Source organism: Triturus cristatus, chromosome 4_1 (genome assembly GCF_964204655.1).
Source record: "Triturus cristatus chromosome 4_1, aTriCri1.1, whole genome shotgun sequence".
Classification (NCBI taxonomy): domain Eukaryota; kingdom Metazoa; phylum Chordata; class Amphibia; order Caudata; family Salamandridae; genus Triturus; species Triturus cristatus.
The window spans coordinates 225,384,627-225,398,261 of NC_140585.1; the positions used below are offsets into that span (position 1 = coordinate 225,384,627).

A 13,635-nucleotide genomic window follows, 5' to 3' on the forward strand; every position below is an offset into this window, starting at 1 on the left:
AGATTTCTGGCAGAAGATGTTCTGATTTGGCTGCCTTCCTACCCAACTGGTGGTTAGGGGAGCATTTCCAAGAAGGGCCTGTTGAACTTTTTCTATGGTTTTAAGGGGAGGCAGCGCTAATCTACAGGGCAGCCAGAATCTAGATTCAATAATTTAGTGGCATCTGGCTGGTACTTCAGGTATTGGATTAAAAAATGCACAATAGCAGCCATCATAGGAGCCAAAGGTTTGTGCTGGCAGAAAACGCGTTCCCTTGCCTGACCAGACACTCGAGTGCACTTGTATGTATGCCGCAATGTTAGCCGAGCACTCTGACCTGGTTTCAATAGGTCTGAGGAGAGAAAGTGTATCCCAGGGCTATGCAGCAGCAGACAAGCTGCTAATCTCACAAAACGGCGCCTAGAGAGGGAATGAGTGCAGTGGACGGTGCCTGTGCTGGCCCAAGCTGTGTCAGGCATCCAGAACGTGGTGGTGTATGGGTGACAACTAAATGGGGTGCTGGTCACATTACTACAGATGGGGACAGCTGCCTGGGGCTTCAGCTTGAGGCGCAATGCACATAAGCATAGGGTGCAGGAAGATGTTACCTGGGTGTGGAAGTTTGTGCTGCCTTTCCTCCAGCATCACCTTTGCTCGCGGCTGCCCCTGGCCTCTTTCCTTGCTTGTGGCAATGTTGGTGGGCTCCTTCCAGAGGAGAGCAAGAGCCAGGCTTGCTCTGACCGGAGAGAGAGATCTCAGTGGGAGAGGAGCTAATGCAACCGGGAGGTAGAGGGGACTTGGTAAAGAAGTTGAAGAGGAGGGTGCTTTGACAGGACACAGTGGCTGCTGCAAGACAGCAAACAAGCAGACACCGAAAAACACAAAATTAAAAGCCAACGGAAAACACAAGCAGAAAATGAAGAAATTTTCAAGAACACAAAAACAGAAGCTTAAAAATACCAGTAGTTGGGCTCCATGGGAGGAAACAAGACAACAAGGGCGCGCGCCTCGCACTAAAAGTAAATAAAAACAAGCATTGGCATAGCCAATAGGTCTCGCCTTTGGGACCTTATAAGTGTTTAGCCATGCAACAGATGCATAAATAAAAACTTATAAGGTCCCAAAAGCGAGACCTATTGGCTATGCCAAGCGGCAGTAAAAGTAATCGCGGTCAAGCGCGGCGCATGCACTGTAGCTCTAGGCTGGCCTGGTAGCAGTTTTTGGAGCCCTCTCAAAGTCTCGCGCATGCACTGGGTCAGGCGAGACCTAAAGACACAAGTGGCGGCAAAAGTGAAAGCGTTTCCCTTGCGGGAGCAAGCAGCGCCAGGAGCGATAATTGCTAACACATGGCACCAAAGCTCACTCCTGCAAGGGAATCTCCAAACGTGCACGCGTTGCCATTGAAAGCAATGTAACCCGTGCACGTTTTTACCTGCAAAGCGGTGTCGATTACAAAAGGTCTTTTTCCTATGCAGCTCATGTGCGCGCTGCGTAGGCGAGACCTAAAAAGGAACTGCTCCACACAGCCCAGCAAGGCTGAAAAATTACCATGAGTGGTGCAAGAACACAGAACAGATAGTTGCATCCCTGCAAATTTGTAACGACGCATTTGTTTATAGTCTGTGTCAATAGTTTCACCGTCGATTAATCTAGTGCACAAATGTGATCTTTTATCATTTCATCCTCTCATTCCTTGCAGTATAGCCCTATCCTCAGTACCCTCTAAATGCTGTGAATTAAGAAAGAAAGAAAAAAAAACCGCCTGTGGAAAACAACCCCGTTTAACTCAACTAACCTGCCAGCCTCTACCTTACATAGGATATATTATGAATAAAACTGTCGTGCTTTGTTAATACTTGCAGTCAACAATTTCATGGTAGGCATATAGATAAGACAATGCATAACAAGACCGTGTCTACAAAATGCAGATGAATTAGATCAGTACAGCATGCAAGATGTTTTCTTTTGAATTGAGAAGGCAGCAACTAGCGGTCTTATCATTTGGCCTATTATGTGGCCCTATAGCAGGGGTGGGAAGGGTAGGGAGTTAGTGTAGTGGTGAAACATGTAGATCTGACTGCAACTTTGTATGACATACGAGGGCTGTGCTTAGCACAGAGTTACTTGTGCGATAGAGACGCACAATGCTCCGAAAACATGCTACTCAGTTATTGTACCTAAACGAAGTAATGTTACTTATGACCTGTATAAGAATTCATAAAAATCGATGTAACAACCTGCTGTGTAATTAATGCTAAATCAAGTGTCATACAATGTATATAGATTGTCGATATGCAACCCTGCATTATATGTATATTTGTTGCATAAAATCAATAAAAATAGGTTTTTAAAAAAAGTGGCCCTATAGCAGTGGTTCCCAAACTCTGCGCACTTTAAAGCATTTAATGTTGAGGGGTTAGCTAGCTTCAGTTAAACTAATTAGACTTAAATGCATGACGTCTATGATCTGTAAGTGAGAAGCCTAAAGCTGGAAACAGTTATTAATTTATGGCATTTCAAGGGAGATGACCGCCATATTTTACTGGATCCCCACATTCCAACACTCCCAAAGTAAGCGGAAGGCGCCAGATTAAGGTTCCTACTTGTTCGTTTTTTTCCAAATGCATTTTACATCAATGAAAATTATCAGGTAAAGTACAGCTGTCCTGTCTCCTAAACACAGTAAGTGTTATAAAGTATTGACATGTGTACTGGAAGTACCTATGTTTTAAGTACACATGCATTTTCTGACAGGCCTTCTCTCTCCATGACCACAGGGAAGCAAAACACCATATACGGCATAATGCCAACATTTGGAAGCAAGAAAGGAGGGACATTTAAAAAAAAAAAGGGGGGGGGGGGGTTTATTTGGCTTGCAATGAATTGGAGGCAATTTTAGGGAGGAGGCCGCTAAAATAAAGTAGTATGTTGTTTAAAAACAACCATATGTCACACTGCTGAAAGGGGTGTGTTGGCATGTATGACATGGGTAAAAATGGAAGTGCATGCAAATATGCTTCAAGCACAGAAACACTTTGGCAATGGATCCTACATGCATAGGGGTGCTATCTAGTACTGTAAGTGGGATAAAATAAAGTTTGAGGGAGTTCTGTAAAAAAAAAAAAGACCTGGGCAAAGAGGTGTAAGTAGCAATATTTTATTGGCCGCCTTAGTTATAGCAAACACCACAAGTATGATTATAATACCTTCACCAGCTTCATCCCAATTTTCAGGGTAAAAAATGTAACTACTACTCCCAAGGCCGGGCTTACATTCTCCCACCATCCCAAAAAAAGTAACAGTGGGGAGTCACAGCCAACGGCCATTAAGCAGAAATTAGAAAAAGTTTGGGAATCACTGCCCTATAGTCTTGAACACAAAAACGGACTGCAAAGTTTTTAAAACATTTTGATTTTAGGTTGTTCAATAATTTTACATAAAATCATCCCAACGCTTGCATGAGTTCTGATCTATTGCCTTATGACAGCACAAAAAAAAAAAGGTCAAATTTGTCACTAGGACTTAATAGCCATTCGGTGGCTGCAGAAAGTGCTCATCTATCTTAAAGGGCCAGCAGAAGGAGAAATTACTCCTTACTCGTACCTAGGACACGATTCCAGAAAACTAAGCCATTAAGCCTTTAATACCATTGGAGGGTGGAAATTGTAAACTTTAACTTGCTTGGGGTTACGGTGCAGTTTCAGAAGCCGTAGTTGGAAAAATATCAACTTACAGCTGTAAAAAGATCAGCCTGATATTTTGAGTCGTAATGTACTCTATGGTGGTCGGCTTAACACGCAGTTTTTCCATAGGACGTGCCTCAACTTCATAGAAGATGTATACCAGAGCATAAATCACCCCCATTACTGTAGTGATTGGGAGTTTCAACAGTCACCCATGACATATGGAGTTTTGCTTCTTTTCCAGTCACCCAATAATTTCATTGGCTAGTAGTTTGATTAATTTAGTTAGGGAGGGCCCACTTACTTGCATCTCAATTACCGAATGGCTGTTTGGGGTACAGCAACAACCCGGCATCTAGACTTAAACGAGATGCAATTAAGGGGACAGATTTTAGGTATGGTGTTTGCTTCTGTACATCACGTGCAAAACATTCATGCCATTTGCCTGCTCTTGTACATATCAGTAATCAACTTGTCACTCAAGGGGGAGAGCCAAGTGGAATAGGGAAACTTAGGCCTGCCATTAAAGCTATTATGTATTTTCACATGCATACAATGCAGGAAATGAGGGGAATACACTCAAATCCAGCAGCTAATATGTAGCTAGATTCTTAACTAGGCAAGCCTCCGAAAAATATGCATAATTGTTTGCACTGCAATTTCATTCCACCGGGACACTGTGTCCGCATGTGGTCTACTTTCCGTTCAAAGTAGCAAACTACAAGGAGTGAGTGGAGTTTCTCATTTTTACCTACAGGTGGTGCTAACAACGCTTCACTTAGATACAGCATCACAATCCCCCCCCCACCCCCCCCCCCCCCTCTTTAGTTTTTTTGTCTAATCCTAACTAGGAGCTTTGTTGAGACCAACACTCACATAGATGCCAAGACAATGGAAAGAAACAAAGGCTCACTGCTTATCACTTCGCAAGTGCTTATGAGAAAGTATGACAGGAGCCAGATTTTTGACTCTTACGCCCCTGTATGTCAAAGGCATACATGCAGTTTGAAACGGTCAGACGTACCAGTTTCAATGAGCAATTACACTAATAAAGGATTAAAATAGCACTCAAATTTCTATATAAAGAACTCGTCATCCCAATCTAGGGAGTCAGTGCACTCTAACACACACTAGACTAGCAGTATCCCATCCTTAATAGTTAAGGGGCCTCACCCCCAACCTGTTGGGCATGTGTGTCAGGCTGAGTAACGGTTAACCCGATAAACACTGTATTTTCAGGTCAGGCAGCCAGGAGCTAGACAGGCGCTAAATGCTCAGGCGCCTGAGCTGACCTTTGCTGTACTGAACGTCACAGCTCCTGTGGCTGTAACCTCCTCTCTTCGGCAAAGGTCCTTGAGGATCTCCCCCTCGTGATGAGGGAGGAAAGTCAGTTTTAGCCTCGTACCCGAGCACTTCTGTTGAAAGCCCTGAAGTGCCCAGTGTCCGTCACTGACACCTGGTCACAGAGCGGGTAGGGTCAGCAGTCTGACCCCCATCCTTCTCTGTGAAGAGGTAGGGACTGCTGCCTCCCCTCATTGGCTGGATGGGAAGTAGCAGTCCCAACCCTCCTGGCACCTTCGAGTCTTCACTCCGAGACCTGCAGCAGCTAAATTTCTGTTTTAATTGACAGGTGCGTGTGTCTATGGATAAATGGATGTGTATTTGCGAGTGTTGTGAATGGGTGGGTGCGCGCCCCCCCATGCTGTACTTACCGGTCGCCACTGCACTAGACGGAGGCAATGAATCACTGAGTAAATCAGCATTCAGGCAAGGCAACACACGAATAATGGTTACACAAAGTAGGAGTTCCAGATCATCAATACTGGTAGGAATATTTTAAGAGTGCTTGGACAGTCCAGATTTAAAATGTACTGAAGTTAGATTGTCCATACTATTATGGGTTTATCACTACACAAAGAAACCTTTAGGCAACCTAAGAATAACTAAAGAATGAACAACAACAAAATATAAGGTTCTCACCTATGCCTTGCAGTTTGCATACAGCTCCTCAATGTCTGGTCAAATCTGAAGTCGCTTTATTAGAAGAATTATAACTTAACAAAATGTAACAGAAAGATGTGCCAACGGTAGTAAGCAGCTGAGCAATCTACATTAAATACAAATCTGGAACCTGCACTGCACGTTATGCATTGCAGCAGGTACATTAACCTGCTACACTACTTTACGATGACCCAAACCTGAGTAGATAAAGATCTCTCCATCAATGCATTAACAACAGTTAGCATCACCCTCTTAAAAATGTTGTGCACACAAAGATCTCTCCAAGAGGTGCCTTTACAATGTAATGCAGAGGACTTTAAACTGTGGGTCTCGACCCTCTAGGGGGCAGTGGCTGCATTCCAGGGTAGGGAGGGGGTGTAGGCAACAAACGGCTCAACAAGTGCTTCTTAATGAAGATGCTCTGGAAGCGCAATTTGGCACATTTCCAGGCTGCCTCCATTTACATGCAGTCCTTTAAGTGGTTAAAAAAAATTGCATGGGGAAAGAATGTAAAAGAAGATATTTTCATCCGAGTACCTTAACTTCCATTTATTTTTTCATTTAAGGTTGCTGTATAATATTATATGCAGGTAACAAAGTGGAAGCTCTGTGTCCCTCCCGGAGTTTCACAGCACCGGAAAAGGGCCCCAATAACTGTTTAGGGACTTTTTTTTTTTTTTTAATTAAAAACATGGGAACTGTTTTCGGAAAATTGAATAAGCATGGTGCACGTGGGTCCCCATAGATCCTGTCCACTTTGACCCCAGTTTATATGCACATGTCCTGCAAGGTGAGGCGAGTAGATGACAGAGGAGGCCAGCAAGGCCATATTTAGGCAGAGTGCTCCGATCATCTGGACCCCTTGGGCCTCAGAGTAACGTATAGGAATAAGGAAAATGGTTTTATCCTTGGATAGCAGCAAAGAGAAAGCCCAGGTGAAGGGGAGCTCTATATTTGGTGGGGTGTAGTGGTCATTTTTATTACAAATGGTAGAGACAGCTTTCTCTTAGAGATGCTTTGAGGAAGATTGAGATTTTTGGGGGCTTTTTTCCCCCCCCAGAGTTTTTTTTTCAGAGCAGCAAGTGCAGTTACATTGGGACCCAGGCTTACAACACCCCAATTATGGGTCTATTTCTGTTTTGGTTTGATATATTTGTACTTTTAGAAGTCTACCACATAGCATAGATTAGAAGCTACAGAAAAATACCCCTGAAATGATCTCCTAAGTGCCATCCTGGAGCTCACCCCTACCCCTCTCCCTATTCTGGTCATACCTTTTTGGACAGTGGCCCTCTTACTTTAAAACATTCTGCGGGGTGGGGTGGGGGGGGGGGGGGGGGAGGGTGGCGGGGGCTCAGAACAAAAAAGTTTTAAGACTTCTGCAGTAAGAGGTGTTAAAAAGCAGCCTATTTGGTAAGCCAGAACCGATTTACTGTCACATGTGTCCTTGTTACCAATTTCTATCCTGTGCAGGTGTGGCAATCGCCAGAGCGTCTGACTTTGGAGCTCTTTTTGAGTCTCAGTGTGAGCTCAACATCCTGTGATTGTGGGCAAAGTAGTAATCTCCCAGTACCCACAAACAAGGAAAAACAAGCATTTGCAATGCAATAGGTCTCGCATTTGCGCGAGATTGAGCTATTGACATTGCAAATTACAAGGCCTTTTATTTTTGTTTTCATTTTTAAAACCTAAATAAAAGGCATTGTCATTTGCAATGTCAATAGCTCAAACTCTGGTAAATGCGAGACCTATTGCATTGCAAATACTTGTTTTAACTACCTTCACGGTCAGGCACACAAACATGGTGGGTCAGAGAGGAGTAGGCACATGCCGGATGTCGATTACAGACAGGACTAGGTGCGAAGTGTTTGGGAGGGAGAAAAAGAGAACTGTGCATGGAGAAATCAGGGAACGTCGCCTGAATCTTAAGACTGGGAATGGAATGATGGTACATGGCAGAAGGCAGCCAGGCTTGAGGCAGAGAGCCAGGCCCAGCAAGACACACTAGAAGCCGAGTACAGACAGTGTAGTCTCGCAGCAGCAACGAGCAAGCACTGCTCAAGTGGAGGTTTGAGGACAGGCAGTGTAGGATTAATAATTTAGACAGTGCAGGTTTGCGGTAGAGAGAGCAGGAGGTGCAGGTTCGGGAGTGCAGGCACCGGAAGTTGGCGGGAAAGCGCTCTGGCGGTAGGAACACTTAGGTGACTTGAACATGCAGTGGATGGTCGAAGCAGGGAGCAAACCATGTCGTAAATAGGGAGCTCCGGTCCAATGTAGGGGAAGAAGAGATGGGTTGGTCTGAAGCAGAGAGAGACAGCAGGGAAGGCCTGGTTTGAGACACCAAGAACTCGATGTCGGACTGCAGTTCGGAAGCAGAGAGAGAAGGTTATGCGGTCCTGAAGAAGAGAAATCAAGCGGTGCCATTTTGAAGGAGAGCAAGCAGGCGCAATTTCAAAGCACATGTGCAGGTTGTAGTCCAGAAGAGCAGGCAATGCAGGTTGGAAGCAGGGAGATCCGGCTGCGCAGATTGGCCTGCTCTCAGCGTGACTCAACACTAAACAATCCCGGGCACAAGAGCCCTCTGTCAGCAGCAGCAGCAGCCCCCCTCTGTCCGTGTGCGCAGTATGCTTCAAATCTCCCCTCCAGACAGGTCATCTGGGCGTTGCTGGTATGTTGCAAGGTAAAGAACTTCAGGAACCTGCTGCAAGCCAGCCAACCAATCACCCGGGTTCAGTGCGCGAAAATGCAGCCAAGCCCGAGGGGTTAAAGTCAATCCGAGAAGTGACGTTGAAATGATGAACACTTAGAATTGTGAGGGGAAGCAAGATCACTGGGGTCTTCGGAGACGGCCTTCGTGTCATCCATGCAGTATAACAAGGTCCGAGCATCACAACTGAGCAACAAAGTTAAATTCAAAATTCACCCTGTGCTAAACGTTTGTGATCAAATTTATACCAAGTGGCATACACCTTTTGAAACGGAATTTCACCCAAACTCTGGAACAAAACCCTTTCCTTGAAACTATGAAACAAAGGAACTCACCATGCCAGCGCGCTGCCGTGCACCATTTAATTATGAAGAGCCTCAGAGGCCCGGGCGTGCGTACTAAACATAACGAGCACTCAACTGGAATTAACGGCACGCGCACAAGCTGTTCCGAAGCGCGTTCACGGAGCAGAATCGGGCTCGTGCCCAGGTCTGTCTCCCTTGGCAGGAAACACGGCAACAATAGTACTCGTTGGCGGCAGCGCTTCGCGCTGCAACGCCAGCGAGACCTAAACACATACACACATATATACATATACGCATACATACACTCCTTTTCATTACTCCATGCTTCTACTGCCACACATTGGGCCACCAAAAATGTATGAAATCCTGGAGCACAGTTTCCGTTGCCTGCAAAATAGGTTTTAAGATAGGTCTCACATTACTGAAAGTTTGAGCTCATTTGTATAAAAAAAATATCCCAGTAGTAGCACAAGTAATAGAATCCATGAAGCAAGAAAAGGGTGCAGTACCACAGGCTGTTACTAGGTGTCCACGTGGAGTTGTAAAGGGACCTCTATTAGCCACATAACCTACTGCACCCTTACTAATGCTACTGCTGTGATATTGTTTTATTAAAAAACTCATTCATATTCTATATATGATAGCAGAGGTATCAAAGTGCTAGTTGAATTAGATTGAGGTTCAATCCAGTATTTTTCAAAGAGGGTCTAAGCAAAATATCGGAGTTATGAAAAGGGTCGACCGGTGTATGCAGACATGTTAAATAAAGCCCCTCCTGGTGGTTAAATCAAATAAGAAGTTACACACAGAGTGTTGATTTTAAGACAACATTAGCGAAAACATGCCTTGCCTTAACCACTTAGACAGTTCTCATGATTCCAAGTTGTCATATCATGGAGCAGAGGAATAGCCAACGACTGAAAATAAATATGACAACGGCAATAGATTTGATTTTGGTAAGAAAGTCATTTTTATTCTTTTTGCAAGCATGTGCATTAGAAATTAACAAGTTTAAAAAAAAGTTGTCATTTATGATGGCATGCATATGTTTGCAAAGAAAGAAAAGTTGAAAAACTACTGCAACTGGAGGTCAACTTAAGAGTGGTATTCTGAAGCCTTTATTATAGGTTTATCGTTCGATGTCTACCACATTTAGAAGCACCCAGTTGGCCATCTTGGAATGATAAAACCATCATAAAGTATGTCAAATACTATTCGAAGAAGTTGCCTGCTTGGGAAGCAGTGGCTGCCCAGGGCATGGTTCACTGCAGGTTGCAACACAGCAAGTGAATAGGCCAAGAAGCACAATGCAGAAATCTGTCAGGCAACCCCCAAAAAAGTGCCAAAGACACAAAATAAGCCATTATATACTTCAAGAACAAAAGTAACAAATAAAGCACTCATCCACCAGCCAGGTACCCATAGCTGCTGCAATGAATTTCACTTGATTTCTTACTGTGAGCATGAGAAAAAGGTAAATTGCTATCACTTCTAGTGCAAGATAGCCAATGGCTAAAGTGGGCTGAGGGTCTACTGCATCGTGTCGTAAGTTAAGGACTCCAATATCAAAATGCGAAACTCACTTTAACAGACCTCTGGATGTGATGGACTAGCAGACATGCCCTCGATTTATGTCTGTATATTTATTATTTCCTTCATTCCATAAAGCTCCCACAGATAAAACTGTCAGAGCCAGACCTAAAACGTAGAACAATATTGTTTCTTTAATGTAACCATAGTGTTTACCTGATTTCTGCGACTACACAGAGGAGATACTGCCCTTGAGGAAATTCTATTTCTCTTCGTGGGAGCTGAAAGATTTTAAGGCAGAGCCATCGACTATGTAAAGGCCGAGCAGTGATAAAATCTGTCTTCTTCCTCATTAGATTACACATTACCTTAATCAGGGTGTTTACAGGACCGGGGTACTGTGACATTTAGTTTAGCGAACAGACGCTAGCATACATCTGAATGCCGCCCTCCATGGAAGAACCAGGGAACATAATGCATTTAATGAGGCATGTGAAGAAATAGAGGCGTGATATTTTCCATTTAACACAAGTTAATTTGGGTATGCGCCTAGCTGAAACTGAAAAAACATAATACAGATGGCTTTGACTTTGAGCATCTGCTGATAGTACAGCTCTTGAGTGTGAATACGAGTTGCGGGAAATGGATTTTGGTTGTTATAAAGCAAAAGGAGGTGCGTCTGGTGATTAAGTCAAGTCCTTCTCGTTATTTCAAAAACCTTTATTCATACTTTTTCCTTCCATCGAGTATAACTTCTTATAAACACAAACAGCTCAGCCAACGCGTTTCGTTCCAAACAGCAGGAACTTCGTCAGAGCTTGAATGAAAATGTCTGTAAATTCAGTCTCCACAGATAAATTAATATCCTTATTCCAGCTCCGTGCGCCGGCAAACTAGGAATTCCTCAAGGCATCACAATGCCCATTATCGAATACCCCGAGACGTATTATGTTCCTTCCTGCAGCGTTGCAATTAGGGGCTCCTCCTTCTGCTCTATGGATTAAAGATGTGGAACACTGGGGCAGCGCAAAACGGTGAGTGCTGGTGTGATTTTGCGCAGGACTTATGAACAACCGAAATTAGTGTGAGGTGCAGATACGAAGGTCCACCGTTGGGATCTTTTCATTTGATTGTGGTTGTTAGTACAGTTCTGGGAATTTCATTACAGTTAAAGATATGACTTGAGCTTTATGAGAAAGTCTAATTAGTAGAAAAGCAGAGAATGACAAAGTTGTTTAAAGTTTTGCCTATGCACACATTCCATTCCCAATGTAAATAAAATACAATGCACACAATGGATTTAATGTATTCTTTTTAAGCGATACCCTCCCCCGCAGACATTAAATGTGCCTTCATGTACGAGTTTGCAATTAAGCACTGGCAGGGATCCTAACTAGTAATAACGGGTAGCAAGCAACTCTGGAACCCATAAAGGATTAGTGGTGAATTAGTATAGTGAAATATGAAATTTGAGAAGTGGACATGTTAATCTGTTATTTTGATTAAAAGGACAGTGGAGGGATAGAAGAGTTAAATATTTAGACTTTGTTTGTTTTGGCGGTCATAGTGTGGCATGGGATGAGTAAAAAGGGATGTGGAGGGGAAGAGTTTAGAAAGGCTCGTTTTTGAGGGGGGGATCAGTATAGTAAAAGAGGTGTCAGATGATGCAAGGAGGAGTAGAGTAGGGATGCGTCTAGAAAGGGTTATTTTGGGGACCATAGTAGTGGTATGGGGTTTGGGATAAGTGAGAGTGAACGCAGAAGATATTGATAGAGGTATAGGATGAGCAATAGGGTAGTGCATTGGAAAGCATAGTAAAAAGAAGTTTGAGATGAGTCAGAAAGTTGGGGGTAGGAGATATATTGAGAGAGGTATAGGGTGAGAAGTAGGGTAGTGCACTGGATATGCTGAATTAGAAGAACGTAATAAATATATAGATCCATAAGTACATGGAAAGTATATAGATGCATAAAGGAGGTAAGTATATGTAGATTAAAGATATTGATAGAGGTATGGGATGAGAAATAGGGTAGTTCATTGAATATGCTTTTTTAAGGAGAAAGGTAATAAATGTATAGATCCAAGTACATGTAATGTATATAAATGCAAAAAGGAAGTATGTATATGTAGATTAAAGATGCATTAGATAAACACTGGTTTTCAAGTCTTGCTGTACTTAAAAAGTAGTTTTATTTATTTTTTAACATCGTTATTCTACATGTTTATACAAAGCAATACACAAAGATGGGTACACATCCATAGTACAAATAATTGCTCATGTACAGAAAGATATGCTGTATATTTTTGTTTGTGTATGGTGCTTATGTGGGGAAAAGCCAATTCTGGGGTAGTTTTCAGAAGATATGGTGCTATAGTGCAAAACTACAGAAAGGCAAACAGAAACAGAGCAGGAAACAAAAAAAAAAAAAGTAGTTCTCTAAAGAACAGATAAGGAACTGAGGAGACAGTACTGAGTCCCTGCTGCATGGGAGGAACTGAAGAGAAAAAAAGGAGGGGCAAAGAGGCAGGACTGACCACTGGCAAGCAAGGATTTTTGAAGATCACAGACAAATGAAAAACAAAAGCAAGCAATGGGTGTAGTTGGAACTCCACAAAGCCATTACCACAGGTCACTAAGTGACAGTGCTACCTAGGCTCGATCTAGAAAGTATATGAAACAGAGCGAGATGCAGCAAGATAAGACACAACTGGGACACCAACAGAGTCCCACTGCAGCAGCAGGGTGCTGAAAGGTTGTGCTTTCAAGGAACAGCAGGTGGGGGAGGATAGGGTCAGACCCCTTTCAAAACGCAATGCAATACTGTGCTTCAAGGTGCAGGAAAAGTGTTAGCACTGTAGGACAAATGGAGTACAGTATGGCAGTAGTAAAGTATCGATAGTAGGATGTAGGCAGTGCAGTGCTGTATTGTTAAGATGCATAGCAGGCTACCTGCAACTGGGAGTCGAATGACAGCGGGGAAGAGAGAGGTGTGAAGGCATCGCGGAAGTGGAATACTCATTGCTGAATGATAACATAACTGTGGTGGGGAAAACATAACCGGCAGGAAAGCGAAGGTCAGCTGGCCGGAGTATGCAGACGGCTTGCAGAGCACACGATGGTGCACTCGCTGCAAGGGGGTGCATTGGGGGTCGGCTACAGCCACGACACTTAGAGGACCAATGTCGGGCAACAACCCTGGTTCAGTCCACTGGTCTCACCTGCAGGATACCTGCCGGGTCCAGCCTCCCCCTGGAGGAATAGTGGGGATGATGGCGAGGGTGGTGGGGCCCCGGGTGGCGGAGGAAGAGGAACCGGCGGCCGCTGCTGACTGTATCCCCGGAGCCGCTGCAGCCGCCGCCGCTGCCTCCGCCATCTCTGTTTATGCTGCGGCTCGCACCGGAACATCCGGGATTACAACTTCCGGTGGTC

At 43.9% G+C, this 13,635-nt stretch overlaps 1 protein-coding gene across 2 annotated transcripts in view; it reads right to left on the reverse strand.

Moving 5' to 3' along the window:
- Positions 1-13,604, reverse strand: part of MKRN1 (makorin ring finger protein 1) — a 114,151-nt gene extending 100,547 nt beyond the window's left edge. For both annotated transcript variants that reach the window (XM_085651913.1, XM_085651911.1), the window contains exon 1: positions 13,425-13,604. In XM_085651913.1, coding sequence (XP_085508039.1) covers positions 13,425-13,579 — 155 coding nt within the window. In that variant the 5' untranslated portion in view covers positions 13,580-13,604. The remainder of the gene's footprint in view (positions 1-13,424) is intronic.
- Between the last annotated feature and the right edge of the window lie 31 nt (positions 13,605-13,635).